Source organism: Myotis nattereri (assembly GCF_964212035.1).
Source record: "Myotis nattereri genome assembly, chromosome: 1".
Lineage (NCBI taxonomy): Eukaryota > Metazoa > Chordata > Mammalia > Chiroptera > Vespertilionidae > Myotis > Myotis nattereri.
The window spans coordinates 144,159,702-144,176,192 of record NC_138075.1 but is presented as its reverse complement, the minus strand read 5'-3'; the positions used below and the strand labels follow the sequence as shown (position 1 = coordinate 144,176,192).

Below are 16,491 nucleotides of genomic sequence, written 5' to 3'. Positions count from 1 at the left end.
ACTGCGAGAGGGCACAGGCTGGGCTGAGGGATCCCTCCTCCCCGCCGAGTGCACAAATTTTTGTGCACCGGGCCTCTAGTATATATATAAAAAGTCAGGTGCCATCACGACCAGATGGACGACCAAACAGCAGGCTAGGGAGTTGAGGGAGTGGGAGCTGTGGGCCCCTGGCTGCCCATGGCACAGCAGCGAGAGGAGGGAGCTGTGGGCCCAAATAACCAAAGGACCGGTCTGGCTCTCATGGCATAGTAGGGCAGGGCGTGGAGGCTGAGGAGCCTTGAGGGGCGGGGGGCTGTGAGCATGGAGCTTTGCAGGGCGGTGAGGCAGAGGAGTGTCATGGGGTGGGGGCGGTCGAGGCTGAGGCAGAGGAGCAGGGTGGGGGCTGTGAGTATGGAGCTTCACAGGGAGGTGATTGAGGTGTCGGCTGAGGCCAAGGATCCTTGCAGGGCAGGGGCTGTGAGCGTGGAGCTTCGCTTCGCGGGGAGGCTAAGGCAGAGGAGTGTTGCAGGGCATGGGCAGCTGAGGCCAAGGAGTCTTGCAGGGCAGGGGCTGTGAGTGCGGAGGTTCATGGGGCAGAGGCCACAGAAGTGGAGGAGTGACGCTGGGCGGCGGACATGGCCTGATTGCAGCTAGGCTGAGGGATCTTAACCACGCACGATTTAATCGTGCGCTGGGCCTCTAGTAAAACTATAAAAGGAATGAGGCAGCTCTCTGTGTGTGGACATGGATGCCTTCCAGGATGTTAAAAAGCAAGTTGCAAGGGGAGTGGGAGTGGGTGGGGAAAGGTCAATGGGGGGAAAAGGAGACATAAGTAATACTTTCAACAATAACTACTCATTTTTTTAAAAAAAGCAAATTGCAGAAAGGTGCTATGACATGCTAGTTTTGTGTAGGGAATAACAATATATATGCAAATGTACTTTTAATGACTCAAAGGAGCCCTAAGTGAATAAAGATAAACTAATAATCATGGGGTGGGAGCAGGAGGTGGGATGGTTAGGGAACAGGAGTGAGTGTGCAACTGCTTATATATTTTACATAGTTTTGCCTTTTGAACCATGTAAGTATAACACCTGATTATTCAATATAATTTAATTCAAAGGATAAGTTAATTAGATACCCAATAAAAAATAAAGTAGGGACAATTAATTTTCCTCCAAATGTCCATTAAATACCTCACCAGCTGAATGAGAACTAATACATGTGAAATTAAGGGCCAGGAAACCAAGTTGATTTTCTAAAGTTGATATTAAGATGCAAATATCTTTCTTCCTCTTCAGAAAATAGTCATAAAACCATATTCTAATGGAAGGCTAAATGAGATATACACACATATTTTCACACACACACACACACACACACACACACACACACACACCCCAGTCTTCTCTTCTTTGGAGCAAAGCAAAATGAAGACTGGTTTAACGATTATCCTACCTCTGTCATTCCACTGAGATAGATGGCCTGCTTTTGGATCTTCATCTTAGTCATGGTTAACACTGAAAAACTATTGCATGGGAAGGGAAGGCAAAATATGAACTGAGAAGCTACATCATAGCATCAGGCAGGTGGAGAGACATGGGTGTCACCTGCAATAGCGGAACGTGGGTTGGCATTTGAAAAGGAATCTCCAACACGAAAGCTGCACGTGTCTAAGTCATAGCAAACCCAAACTAGGAAACTCTCTTTCAGCTTCCTATGGAAAACCACACAGGCACACACATGCACGCACACGCACTCTCACGCACCACACCGGTGCAAGCTATGGACAGGGCTGTTTTGCACGGACATTGTCTCCAATAGATGCCCAGACCAAGGCGGCCAGGTGCTGGTGCTGTGCTTACCGGCACCACCGTGGAATACAGCTGCTGTCTCACCAGCGTCAGGTCCCGGAGGAGGGTGATGAAACTGCACAGACAGTTCAACAGAATCTTGCGTGCGGCCTGGTTGAACACCTGGAGCTCCTCCACAAGCTGGGCGTTGAGGGCCTCGTACTCCTTTTTGGCCAAGTCTGACTCCTCCCCTGCTGCCCGCTGCAAGTAGCTGTTGTAGTCCAGCAGCTTGTCATAGCGTTTCTGGATGAGTTTCTGAGGCCCTGGGAACAGGGACAGCAGGGCTGACAGAGGCGTCAGGACGAGCTTCTGTAAGTGAGCTGCCTGTGGAGAGAGGAAACAATCCGGTCATGGAGCAGCCAGTGCTGCTATCTATGGGCTTCCTTCCTCCCTGCAGGAGCAGGGAGACGGCCAGGTACCTAGCCAAGTTAAAGAAGGATCCGATCATTTTTCCGGCGTTGGGATCACCTCCTTCCACGCCTTCCCCTTCCCCCTCTTTCTAATCCCAGTGCCAGCACGTGGAGGGAGGGGGTGACCTCCAGCCTGTGACTGCCCAGACTGCATAAATGATTCACCTGTCATTTTGCTGGCAATAAAAGAAAGAGAGTCTGGAACGGAGTGTCAACGGCCTGCAGAACAACATGCCGAAGTTTTATTGTGACTACTGCGATACATACCTCACCCATGACTCTCCATCTGAGAGAAAGACACACTGCAGTGGTAGGAAACACAACGAGAATGTGGAAGACTACTATCAGAAATGGATGGAAGAGCAGGCCCAGAGCCTGACTGACAAAACTACTGCAGCATTTCAGCAAGGAAAGATACCTCCTACTCCATTCTCAGCTCCCCCTCCTGCAGGGGCGATGATCCCACCCCCCCCCCAGAGTCTTCCGGGTCCACCTCTCCCCGGTATGATGCCAGCACCCCATATGGGGGGCCCTCCCATGATGCCAGTGATGGGTCCCCCTCCTCCTGGGATGATGCCAGTGGGACCTGCTCCTGGAGCGAGGCCTCCTATGGGAGGGGACATGCCAATGATGCCTGGGCCCCCAGTGATGAGACCTCCCACCCGTCCCATGATGGTGCCCACTCGGCCCGGAATGACTCGACCAGACAGGTAAGGAGAAAAGGGAGCCTCTTTCTATCAGGCTTCTGTTACTGTGCTACTTCACAGGAGATCGAGGTGCTGTGACTCTGGGTGTTTTCTAACAGCAGACAAGGAAAATTCACTCCCTCTTCCTAAGAGAGAATAGTTTTTGAGGGGAGTAGTGGGACCAAAAAAAGCAATTTTCATTTGTATTGTGAAATGTGAAAATAAAATTGTCAACTCTTTTCATAAAAAAAAGAAAGGAAGGAAGAAAGAAAAGAAAGAAAGAAAGAAAGAAAGAAAGAAAGAAAGAAAGAAAGAAAGGAAGGAAGAAAGAAAGAAAAAAAGTCTGTCTTAGAAGAGACATCTGCCCTGATTTCCTGGCTACCCTGGTAGCTCATTTTGGTAGTGGAACTATATCCCCTGAACAGATAGTACCCCCTTGTTATAGGTATTTTGCTCCTGTGATAGAAACGACCACAGAGTTACTGCTTCCTCTTTAAATACACCGAGGGATTAAGCCAATGCTGATTCTGTGTCCTAAATTGTTACATTTTTAGGTCTGCATCATTGAAAATGAACTTCATATTAATGCCAAACCCCGTGCCAGACCATGAGCACCTATGTTTATTTTCTTCTCTTTGAATTTTTTTCCTGCCCTTCTATTCTGAAGGGCACTTGTATCCTAGGTTTGCTGACCAGCCTTTACCATACATGCTTGGGTTATGAGATTATGTTATGGCAATTTGGAAGCAGGTTTCCTTTTGTACCCCAAAATATGTCCTAGGGAATCAGACTGAGCAGCAGCTGCTATTAATTAACTTAAATGGCCGCTGGTAACTTTGCCTGAACTCATGGGAAATCTAGGGGAGAGAAGAAACCAATCTTTATTGGCACTAGCAATAGCAAACCCAGATTAAATTTGATGTCTAATTTATAAAATATCCATATGTACCTGAGGACTGTTAAATGAGTACTTTGGCTAAGCAAATAATCTGTTTACTGTTCTGGGATGAATTGCTGTGTCTGTGATGTGAATGGACTCTATAGGTAGTCTACTTACAATACTGCACTATAATTGCAATATATATGTTGTGTGACATAGACGTGAGCCAATTCACTGTGCATGGGAATTGTAGTCGGAACAAATTAAGAATTAAATTTTACTTTAAGATTTTCCCCTATAAAAATGTGTAGATAAGTATCTCTCATGTTTAGATAAAAACAACTTCTGTGGTTTCAGATAAAATGTTTGATTTTTAAACAGAGTTCAAATATATGTTACCAATAAAAAGTTACTTTTATGTTGAGTTTTCTGATAATTATTTTAATTTATCTTAATTTATCATCTTGTGGTATTATGCAAAATAGGAATACCTTGTCTAATCTTCCTGTTGAATTCTGGAGCATTCCTTTATACACACACACACACACACACACACACACACAAGTGTATATATACACATATATATGTATATCCTATATAATAAAGAGGTAATATGCAAATTGAACGTCATGCCCTCACAAGATGGCTGCCTATGACCAGGCCGTCAGGGGGGTTAGTGAGGGATGATCAAACAACTGAACAGCAGGCTGTGTGGGGTGACCAGGCCAGTGGGGGTGAGGGAGCAGTTAGGGGAAATCAGGCTGGCAGGCAGAGGCAGTTAGGGGTGATCAGGCTGTCAGGGGGGCCAGTTAGGGGCTATCAGGCAGGCAGGCAGGTGAGCAGTTAGGAGCCAGTGGTCTAGGATTGTGAGAGGGATGTAAAACTGCTGGTTTAGGCCCGATCCCACAGGGGCAGTCAGACATCCCCTGAGGGGTTCCAGATTGAAGAGGGTGCAGGCTGGGCTGAGGGACACCCCCTCCAGTGCACTAATATATATATGTACTAGAGGCCCGATGCACAAAATTCGTACAAGGGGCTTAGCCCTCACAGCCCTGGCTTCATCTGGAAGTCATCCAGAAGGATGTCTGGGTCGGCAGGGGATGGCAATTGGGGGCGATTGGGCTGGCAGGGGAGCAGTTAGGCATGGAACAGATGGTCAATTTGCATATTACCCCTTTATTATATAGGATATATGGCATAAACACATTTATTTACTAACGGAAGGGTCAATGCTAATTAAACCAACAGAAATAGCTGCATGTAAAATGTTTGTGATAACTGAACACAGTAAGGGGGAAAAAAGCATGGAGAGATTTGCTTATTGAACTGAGCTTGTTTATCCTCATGGCTAATTCCCGTTTAGAAGGACGATGGCATTTTTACTCCACTTTCTCATAGATCCGAGTGTAGTTGACATTGTTCATGATGCATAACATCACGAACTTCCCTCCTTCCTGCCTCCTGTGATGGTTCTCTCCTTCCCAGCCCACTCCTGGTACTGGACCAGCGCACCCTTGATGAAGTTGCAGACGGTCTGAGTTTTTCTGCCATCAGCTGTAGTCTCTTCAAACTTCTCTCCCAGGTTGCATGAGAACTGTGTTGTCTTCATTGTGCTCTCGGTTCTGATGGTGAGGTTTTTGCCATCGGAAGTGATGACACAGTCTGGTGTGGCCATGGAGCCCATTGTCCACAGAGCCATTCCCATGCCTAATTCCCTCCTGTACTTGTGGGAGCCTTGCTCTCCACTAAGCGCCATCTCCCTACCAGCTGCTGAGGCCATGGTGGGCGCAGAGTCGTGCGGGGACCTGAGCGGAGCAGAGTGCGGTGATGGGAGTGTGGCGGCCTCTGGAGCATTCTTAATGAGGGAGAAGCTATATGCCATGTTTTCACAGGGTGCTCAATAAATATTTATTGACTTAGTTAATGAATTGGAATTAAGCTAAAGAGCAAACCCTTAAGGACTTTTCTAAAATATGCTCTCTATAATTAAGCCTAGATAATGTATAAGAAACAGCCACACTCTTTCTGTTTAACATCTCATAAAAACTTCTCACCCTCCTCCCGCTCTCATTTACCTAACCTAGCATCTTAGTTCAGTTGTAATCCTGACTTCTCATTTTCCTGTGCTAGGAAAGCAAGGTGCTTCTCGGTGTTTTTCTACTGTTGTGGAGGCTGTATCACTTCCTAGGACTCGGAAATATGTGTTGCTGTTCATTGGATGTCACAACTTGAGAGGGAGGGACATTATGGAGATTTAGAGCCTGGAACACCAGGAATGCTAAACACCCTCCAACACAAGGGCCACTCAATGAAAATTTGTCTGACCCCAAATGCCAGTAATGCCAACACAATAATGCCACTCTCATGGACCTTCAAGATGATGACGGAGGCTATTATATTTTATATGTAATACTTGAAATACTGTTATGAAATAACAATATCTATGGAACACAGGATGCTAAGTTAAAATTAGTACTACTCAGACTAGTTTACCACCCAAATATTTCATTAGCTCAAGTATCTCTTTATGATTACCAAACTCCATTTTATGATTCTGTATATTTTACTGAACTCTTAGAAAACAAATATTTACCACAGAACAGGAGACATAATAAACGACTCTTATGTAAAAGCCCCTTTTCAATAGGAAGGCTTTACTTTTGAGCCTACAGTAGGTTAATAAAAGTCACATCTTCAGAGCGTGTCTTCATGCCCACCTGCAGTAAGGACTCTAAGAAAATCTCAGCTTTCTAACTTCATAAATCCTTTCTGTATTATATGCACACTTAAACTAAATGTCGATTTTAATTAGTCAGACACTTACTACCCCTAGAAACACAGTCTGGGACCCTTTTAAGTTTTGATTATAGTGAAATCTACACAAATCCACTTTAAAATATTTAATGATAAAAAAAATCTCCTATTTAAAATCTACTAATTTTGACATTAGTATTTGCTTTGGTGCATGTTTCATTTATAACCAGAAAAAATAAGTGAAAATCAGCTTTTCTGTTAACCGTACTATTACATTTGCATTTACCTATGAAGAGAAATAACTTACAAAGTCATCACAGGGGTATTGGCCATTCCCTGGGGCCTCTGGATGCGCCCCCTCTTCCTCATCTTTGGTGCATGAAATCTCCTGGAGCTCCAGCATGCTCTGCAGGGCAAAGTGCATGGAATCCTGAAACCCAGAGCAAAGTTACACAGAGGGCAAAGTGCCAAAGTTAGCATAATGACACGCATCCAAACGGGCACTTCATCCGCATCACCCTCCATTCCCACTGAGAGGTAAGAAGGAAGAAAAAAAGAATTCATCATGAATTCTCTGTACAATGAGGTTACCTGTAGCAAACTATTTCCTCACTTCCGTCCATGTTACTTTCTCCTACTGCTCTCGATGACACTCTCTTTTATTAAGAGTCCATCTATTTGTAGTTGTTGTTTATGTTAATCCTCACCTGAGGAAATTTTTCCATTGATTTTTAAAGATTGTGGAAGGGGAGAGGGGAGAGAAAGAGACACATTGATTGGTTGCCTCCTGCATACTCCCCAACCAGGTACAGGGATGGAACCTGCAACCGAGGTACATGCCCTTGACTGGAATCACATTCAGGACCCTTTGGTCTGTAGGCCGATGCTCTAGCCACTAAGCCAAACTGGCTAGGGCAAGAGTCCATCTTAAATTCTTTCACTGGCGATTCTTTAGCATTCAGTTCTTGTAGATCCCTTATTTTAAAAATCACTGCTCTTTTATGTATGTCTCCCATTTTCCTTCGTGAATTTAATGCTCTCTTTAAGTGAAGACTTTCCTCTATTCCCAAGAGGCGTTTACTCCTTGAAATTTACATCCAGGGCAGGGTTCCCACTGCCCTTTTACAACTAAGTTTTTGGGTTTCATTTTCCCAAATGGCAGCGCTTTAGGAAAAGATGAGCAAACCTAAGTGTGAAATCGGGCTTTGCATCAGTCAATAAATAAGGAAAGAAGGTGGCTTGCTGGTTACATAGCATAGAACCTTGTCACCAAATCATTGTGCCTGACAATCCTCTGTTGTGATAACTCATCTAAGTGCATTTGCCTCTAAAAACTGGAAAATGGGAAGGGGTCCAATGAACTGATATACATGTAATTCTACTAACTTTCTATGCTTCATAGTCATGCCCCTGGTTAGGATGTTGTTAAGGACACTGTCTTCTTTATGAGATCCATCAGAACAAACTCCGGCCTGGCCTTCCTATGAATATAATTATCCTGCACTCCAATTGGTTTGTTTACGTCTGATTCTAATAGTGGACTGGAAATTTCTGGGGTTTTTTGTTGTTGTTTGTTTTTTACTATGGTTGTGTAGGAGTATTTGCATATTTTAATTGGAATTATTTTGTTAGAATTTATGTTCACTTATATTGATTTTCTTTTATGTATGACGACCTACCTAAGGTTGAATTTCTTTCAGAGCTGTAAAGGGTGCATTATGAAGCACTGGATGTAAAATAGATACAGGCGCTCAGTTTGTTTTAGGATTGTGTGATCACATGCCTTTTTGGAGGGTCAGCTGCTAGGTAGCAACAGCTTAATGTGAGACCCACCTGTGAGTTTTGTGGGTTTTTGAAATGACCTTTCTGTTATGCATTTTTTTACTTTAAAACATCTCTTCTCATTCCATTTTATGTGCCTCTTTGATTTTCTTTCACTTCTGCTCTTAAACTTGCAAATATGTGTTTCTAGTCCCCTCTGAGGTTTGCGTGCCCTTGCTGAAAATCAGACTTAAACCAACTGGAGTACAGTCTAGGTATATTCAGTAGAAAGACCAGTCAGGAGTTTATTTAGTCTAACAAAATAAACAAAGAACATTTGTGCCTTGTCCGAAATTTTGAATTAGCAAGCTCATCTCCAGTGTAAAGAAAGCCTGTTGCTGAATCGCACCATGTGACAATCATGAGAGCAAACGTCCCACAACCTGGCGATATGGAAGGGGGAAAGATTGAGCAGGTAAGGGGACAGAGAACAAAACCACAGCCTTTCTATTGGCTTCCTTCACCAGCAGTTTGCCGCACCTCAAATTGGATACAGTAGGTGCCATCATATAATGAATGAACAGTCGATGTACTCTTCATAATTACCGTGGACATCGGTACCTGTGGGTAGGATCATGGAAGAGTCATGTCTCCCTTACCTGAATGTGTTGAAGACAGAATGAAATGTTCTTCACACAGTGCCTCACGGTCTTTTCTAAAGATCTAAATAGCTTCTCTTCTCTATTAAAGGTGTTGTCTTTCACCTAAAAGATAGATGAAATTATTTATTTTTATAACTCAAATGAATCTGGTGTTTAAAGAAAAATATCACAGGCCGGATTGGCCAGCACATTACTGCAAAGTCCCCGCCGAGATGAAAACCTCTGGTGATCTGCCGCCTGCCTTTAACAGCACTCTCTGTGGACCGCACGCGGCACAGCTGATGTGCAGCGAAGCCACGTGACACAGCTTCATTTGCCATTCAGGCTTCACACAGCTTTACCTATGTCACAGCAGCGGTAGGAGGTCAAATGTTTCTCTGCTGCTTTTAATGACATGTATTATGTATGGGCCCTCAAATTATATTATATTTGTGAGCTTATAAAATAATAAAAATGAAGTGAGAATTGAAAATAAAAATTTGATCTCCTGCCTGGAATTTCTTGTTTTGCTGTTATGTATGACTCGTTCCAATTTATTTCATGGTAGTTATTTAGAAAATGTTCTTAGGTGCTTGGCTAAAGAAATGTGATAATTCTTTATTTACTCAGATTTGAAAGGTGACATATAATCTTAGCAAAACTAGCCCTCTCTTAAGAAAACTCAGCAGTTAAGGCACTGGTCACATGTATTCAGTTACTTTTTGTTATCTTATGTGTTAAGCATTCAGAAAAATATATGTTTTTATATACTCGTAACAGTTTCTAGGAATGCACACTTATTACCGCTCCTAATGGTGAGAAGAGTTTCTGGGCAATCAAATGGCTAGAGCCAGCCTCATGTTGGCAAACTCTGTGTGAACAGCAAATGTTTCATAGACTGTGGAGTGTGTTCTTCAGTGTGGTGCTGGCTGACACCCGTAGCTGTCTTCAGTTCATACATTTGTTCATTTAAAATTATTGACCTTAGAACTGAATACACAGAAAATGATGACGTTTTTATTTTTAACCCCCTTAATAATGCTCATCTAAAAAGACTTTTGCTTAAATGGGCGGCATAGTTCTTTGTAATCCACACAAAATTTAACTCTTTGCCTTAGGATTTCTATGCTCTAACCCAACTTAATGCATATAACAATAGGCTGTGGTAGATTGTTTTAAAATGCAGTTTTTTAAAAAACTCATCCCCAGCTATTTTGATCAGTATATCTTGGCTGGTACCCAGATGGTTTATAAAATAAGAGGCTCAAGGATCACTCTATGAGAAATATGGCCCATTTCTCCTTCTCTGTAGTCAAAACAGGCTGCTTTATTTTGCTGGAATATGCTACTGTCTCTTTTCTGCTGGAAAAATTCTGTTTATTTTTTAAGGACTTGTTCAGTTGTCACCCTTCTATGAATGCTCCCGATCATTCCTACGCTCTCCACTGTAGAAAATGAATGACTCCCTCGTATGTGCTCTCACACAACTAGTCAATTATTTAAGTTGTTCTCTCCAATGATGCATTGCAGGTATTTTGTCTTAATAATAATAACAGCTAACATTTATTAAACACTATGTTCCAGACACTGTGCTAGAGAGTCATCCATTTGCTCACTTTAATTCTTATACTGTACAACTCCAAGGGTAGGTGCCATGATTACTCCCATTTTGGAAAAGAAACAGGCTTCAGAAGGAGTGGCAGAGATGATTAACATTTTCCCTGTCATCCACTTACTGATAGAATTGGTACCTTTGGTTTAAGATAGACACCTGGCTGCCCTGCCAGTGACTACCCTTCCCAGATTCCCTCGCAGCTGGCTCTGTCCTTGGAACTGGGCTTTTGTAACTAGGACGTGAGCAAAAGTGATGTGTTTCATTTCTGAGTCTTGACCTTATAACACCGTCCTTGGGGCTTGAATGAAGACCTGGCTGTGCCCCAGCTTTAACCAGGAAGACGAAGACAATACGTTTAGGAGACAGCAACGCACACAATTGGGGAGAACTGAGCTCTGAAGCATCTCAGGCAGAGGAGCCCGGCTGGGCCCGCACCTCAGGACTGTTACAAGAGGGAGACAAAAATGACGGGCTGACCGAAGCTTATGGTTTGGAATCTCTTGGTGACAGAAGCGTGGCCTTTACGCTAACTAACACAGGGAGGTAAAGAAACTTGCAATGTTAATCGGGAGGGCCAGGATTCAAAGCGAAGCGGTCTGAGATCAGAACCTCTTTGTAATCCCAGTCTCTCATACAGAGCCTGGCACCTAGGAGTTCAATACATGCGTGATGGATTGAATAGAATCTTCCTCTTGGGTAATAGTTTTATATCCCAACTCCACCAAATATTTCCCCGGAGCTGCTGACAAGTGCAAAATGGGCTGATTTGAGATTTATCTCTTCCCCAGTCCAGCCCAAGCAGCTGATTTTCTGATTAACAGTAAAACGCTTCATTGCTGACAGGACATCCTCTCAAAAGATTAAGGGGGAAATCTAATTAATATCCCTCCAGGCCACTTTCACGACAAAGCACGCTCAGCTCACGATTGAAAACTATCAGAAGCTGATGATAAATGTGTTAAGGAATATTACAGCTTCTACAAAAGCCTGCCCAGAATGAAGATGGGCCTATTGTTCCTCAGTGGAATTGTCTTAAATCAGAAGCAACGTGTCAAAGGAGGGTTGTTTCCACATATTTCCACACGCCTATGGAGGCTACTGTCTCTTCTTACATGAATTCTCAGTTCAATTTTATGGCTGTTGTCTTTAGTGGTAATGTCTTTTTTTAAATATTCACCCGAGGATATTTTTCCATTGATTTTTTTTAAGAGGGAGTGGGAGAGAGAGAGAGAGAGAGAGAGAAGAGAGACACATCAGTTGGTTGCCTCCCACACATGCCCCGATCAGGGGCCGGGGATCAAGCTTGCAACCAAACTTGACTGGAATCAAACCCAAGACCCTTCAGTCCATGAGCTGATGCTCTTCTCACTGAGCAAAACCAGCCAGGGTGGCAATGTCTTGATTTTCCTTTCTCTGATCTGTGACCACACACCATAAATGTCCCAAACATCCCATATTATAGCTCCACGTTAAGAGGAGGGGCCTGGAGTTACCTCCTGTATGCAATGGACCCAGTGAGCCCCTGGAAGAATATTAAGATGTAAACAGAAGGTTAAATGAGCCATGTGTTCCCAGAAAGTCCCCATTGGATACAGTATGGGAAAGCCATCGCAGTCAGAGGAGGAAATAAGAACAAGGCTCGGACAAGGTGTATTTACTCACAAGTCCTCAAGAAGGGGTCACCCCAGGCCATGCAGGGTCACTAGGCTTGGTTAGGTGGCAGGAAGAAGCAAAGAGAGAGTCTAAGCCAGAGTCTGTATGGAGTTTTTGTGTGGAAACCCTACAGACACACTGGGCAGAGTAAACAGTTTAGGATTAACCAGTTTGAATAATTATCCTGGGCTTGGGGCTATCCAGGTTGTCTCTGCTTGCTTGGTACCTGGCCCTGGTATCCAGGGCAGAGGAAGACTGTTGTGTGAATGAGATAGGGAGGTGGTGGGGGCTATGGATTCTGGATTGGCTGGTTTGTGTATGAAAGAAGTGATTCCCAGTGAGCCCTTGGCCATCTCTAAAAACAGGCTAGTCCTGGACTGGGCTCGCTCCTCAGACAGCAAGCTTTTAAAAGATGTCACAGCATCATAAAATACAGAAAGTAAAAGACCTGATTAATCCACCAGGCATATGGGGCTTTACATCCATGTGGGAAGTAATAAGTCTGAGCATTAAAAAAGGTAAATAACAATACAAGGTGATGATATAAAATAATGATGATGTTGGTGGTAATGATGATGATGCCAGTATTTCCTGAGGGCTTCCCCCCCCCCCCCCCCACTGTGTTAGGTACTTTCTATGCATCATTTCACTGAAGCCTCACAACCACTCCATGTGTTAGGTCCTAGTATAATTCCCCAATTTATAGATGGTTACATTGAATTTCAGTTATTTGCCCAAAAACAAATATTAAAAGACAGAGATAAGGTTCAAACCCAGATATGGACAATTTCAAAGATTTTGCTCTTAATTTCTGCCCTGTGCTACCTCCTGCGATATTGACAGGGCCACAACTGGGATCCACTCAGTGAGTCTGCCAGGTGGTCAGAGGAGGAAGAGGCCACTCCTAGCTCAGTGGTCACACAGTTAAAGAGGCCATGGAGAACGGAAAAAGACCATGGAACACAGCAGCTAGAGAGTGGGTCCGATAAGACGAGCCACCTAAAACCAATGCTGAGCCACCATCCACTTGCCTCTAGGTAAAATTAAAACCTTTAGTTAGAGAGGTTAACATAATAAGAGATGAAATCATGCCAATGAGAAGGAAAATAAAAAGTACTATATAGTATCTAAAGAACCTTCCTGCCCACTTTTGGTTAGAAGCCCACTCACTGTATTACCACCTCCAGGCCATGAACTTACTATCTTGCAAATCTTAAAATGTGTCCCATGGATCACATACTTCAGAGTTATTTAGTTTCAAAACACTTGGAGTCTCTGTAAAAATACAGACTTATAGGTTGTACCCTTGAACCAGAGAGAGAAAGAGAGGAGAGAGAGAGGAGCAGGTGGAGCCCTGGAATCTTGGAGCAAGCTCTCCAGTTCATTTTACGCACATTAATGTTTGACAGCCTTTGCTACTTCATCTATTATGTATTAGGGGTCGAGATGAACAAGGTTCAAGTCAGGCTAAACAGCTGACACACAACTATAACCTACTAATATAGAATGTGCACCTGGGAGTGGGGAGGGAAAGAGGAAGGAGATAAGTGGCAGGGAAAACATGCACTAATGCGTGCACCAGAACACTTTTTACTCCAGGTGAAATGAAGGTCAAATGAATATCAAGGGAGCCCCAGAGGCAAGTGAGATTTTTAAAAAGCAGAAATAAGACAGGGATGAAAGGAGGGCATTGCCTTGGGTGATAGTATGTGCTGAGTGATGGTGAGGGTCAGGACTCCTGGGCAGCCCTGGTTGAGCTCTGTCTGTATGGCCTTATCTCTGCTTTGCCTGCTTCTGAGTGGAAGTGCCACAGCTAGGATAGTGTCAAACCCACCCTCACTCCATTTCCAGAGGGAAAGAAGGAGGGAGGGAGGGAGGGAGAGAAAGAGAGAGAGAGAGAGAGAGAGAGGAGAGGAGAGAAAGGAGAGGAGAGGAGAGGAGAGGAGAGGAGAGGAGAGGAGAGGAGAGAAAGGAGAGGAGAGGAGAGGAGAGGAGAGGAGAGGAGAGGAGAGGAGAGGAGAGGAGAGGAGAGAAAGGAGAGGAGAGGAGAGGAGAGGAGAGGAGAGGAGAGGAGAGAAAGGAGAGGAGAGGAGAGGAGAGGAGAGGAGAGGAGAGGAGAGGAAAGGAGAGGAGAGGAGAGGAGAGAAAGGAGAGGAGAGGAGAGGAGAGGAGAGGAGAGGAGAGGAGAGAAAGGAGAGGAGAGGAGAGGAGAGGAGAGGAGAGGAGAGGAGAGAAAGGAGAGGAGAGGAGAGGAGAGGAGAGGAGAGGAGAGGAGAGGAGAGGAGAGAAAGGAGAGGAGAGGAGAGGAGAGGAGAGGAGAGAAAGGAGAGGAGAGGAGAGGAGAGGAGAGGAGAGGAGAGAAAGGAGAGGAGAGGAGAGGAGAGGAGAGGAGAGGAGAGGAGAGGAGAGGAGAGGAGAGAAAGGAGAGGAGAGGAGAGGAGAGGAGAGGAGAGGAGAGGAGAGGAGAGAAAGGAGAGGAGAGGAGAGGAGAGGAGAGGAGAGGAGAGGAGAGGAGAGAAAGGAGAGGAGAGGAGAGGAGAGGAGAGGAGAGGAGAGGAGAGGAGAGGAGAGGAGAGGAGAGGAGAGAAAGGAGAGGAGAGGAGAGGAGAGGAGAGGAGAGGAGAGGAGAGGAGAGGAGAGGAGAGGACAGAGAGGAACAGCATAACAACCTTGGGCAATTACCTTGATTCTCAGTGTTCTAGAAACAGCTGTGTATCAACAAGACAAAAACCTCACAAAAATACCAGCGTTCATGTTCTCAGGAAAATGTATGTGGCCCAAGAAGAAAAATTACCTGTGATTCTCCTCTGGTCAGAATCTTGAGATAATTTGTCACTCTCTTTGATTTCTTGCTAATTGAGTGAATATTTAGTTTCGACAATTTATCTTTAAGTGATTCATCTTCATCATTCTTCTTGTATTTTAGAACTAAAACAAAAGAATGCAGTGACACATCTGGGCCTGTGCAGCATAGAAAGTGTGTTTTTACCCAAGTATTCAAGATCAACATTTATATTTAAGATACAAATCCACATGATTGTTGGTTCTCTGCAGCAGATGCCATATGCTCCAGCCCCACTGCCCAATCATAAGTCCAGCTGCCCACTTCCTCATCCTTCAAAACTGCTGTCCGAGGGTGTGAGCCTCAAAGCTCCAGGTTCACTTACCTCCCACATTAAAAGTATCCCAGATACTGAAATAAAGCTCTTCCCCTCTTCTCAGATAATATATTTAATCTCTGCGATCTCTAGAAAGAAACATCAAGACCTAACTAATGAAAAGACATCCAACCTCAGGAGTCCTCAGATCCTAGAGTGGCTTGCTACTAGCAGACAGTTTTGGGATAAATTGAGTCACCTCTCTGAGCTTTACTTTTTTATTTTATTGATATTTTTAGAGAGAGAGGGAGAGGGGATAGAAAGAGAGGGGGGAGAGAGAGAAACGTTGTTCAGTTGCCTCCTGTATGAACCCTGAACCGGGGTAGAACCAGAAACCTAGGTATGTACCCTGACTGGGAATTGAACCCGAAACCATTTGTTATACTGGCAGATGATGCTCCAACCAACTGAGCCACAGGCCAGGGCGGAGCTTTACTTTTTTTAAAAAAGAAAAATTAATATATATTTTTATTGATTTAAAGAGTAAGGGAGAGGGAGAGATAGAAACATCAATGATGAGAGAGAATCATTGATCAGCTGCCTCTTACACAGTCCCATCCGCGCCCCCCCCCCCCCCGACTGGGGACCAAGCCTGCAACCCCGGGCATGTGCCCTGACCGGGAATTGAACTGTGACCTCCTGGTTCACAGGTAGACACTCAAACACTGAGCCATGCTGGCTGGGCTGAGTTTTACTTTTTTATCTTTAAAATCATTTTACTTCTCATACTGTTCAAATGCTAAGTATTTCTAATATTTCTTTTTGGTAAGGGTGTGGAGAGATGGGCAATCTCATAGACTGTTGATGAGGATTAAACTAACACAGTTTCAGTACAGAACAATTTGACAGAATCTTACAAAAATTAAAATATTCATAGTCTATAGCCAGGAAGTCCATGCTCTTCATAAGCATACAAAGTTTGGTTTGCTACAGCAATTTTTTCTAGTAGCAGAACGTTTGAAACAATCTAAAAGTTTATCTAAGACCTCGAGGAATCGTTGAATAAATTATGACATGCTCATAAATGGAGTACTATGGAACCATTAAAAAGAAGGCCACATTAACTGGAAGAATGCTCACGAAATATGATTACATTTTTTA

At 44.0% G+C, this 16,491-nt stretch overlaps 2 protein-coding genes and 1 pseudogene across 4 annotated transcripts in view; 1 reads left to right on the top strand and 2 right to left on the bottom strand.

The window, feature by feature from the left end:
• The window catches only part of ARHGEF38 (Rho guanine nucleotide exchange factor 38), a gene marked incomplete at both ends in the record, with an annotated part of 144,531 nt that overhangs the window by 13,812 nt on the left and 114,228 nt on the right, over nt 1–16,491 (bottom strand). For both annotated transcript variants that reach the window (XM_081098897.1, XM_081098898.1), the window contains 4 exons: nt 1,845–2,156; nt 6,870–6,992; nt 8,983–9,087; nt 15,027–15,160. In XM_081098897.1, coding sequence (XP_080955023.1) covers nt 1,845–2,156; nt 6,870–6,992; nt 8,983–9,087; nt 15,027–15,160 — 674 coding nt within the window. The remainder of the gene's footprint in view (nt 1–1,844; nt 2,157–6,869; nt 6,993–8,982; nt 9,088–15,026; nt 15,161–16,491) is intronic.
• LOC308524458 (U1 small nuclear ribonucleoprotein C-like) lies at nt 2,474–2,956 on the top strand (the record flags this gene model as incomplete). Its single annotated transcript, XM_081098917.1, has 1 exon — nt 2,474–2,956. One exon carries the CDS (start codon nt 2,474–2,476, stop codon nt 2,954–2,956), a length of 483 nt encoding a protein of 160 aa, XP_080955043.1.
• Nucleotides 5,188–5,662, bottom strand: LOC308529655 (fatty acid-binding protein 5-like; annotated as a pseudogene). The gene has a single exon. The product of its transcript is annotated as a fatty acid-binding protein 5-like (transcript).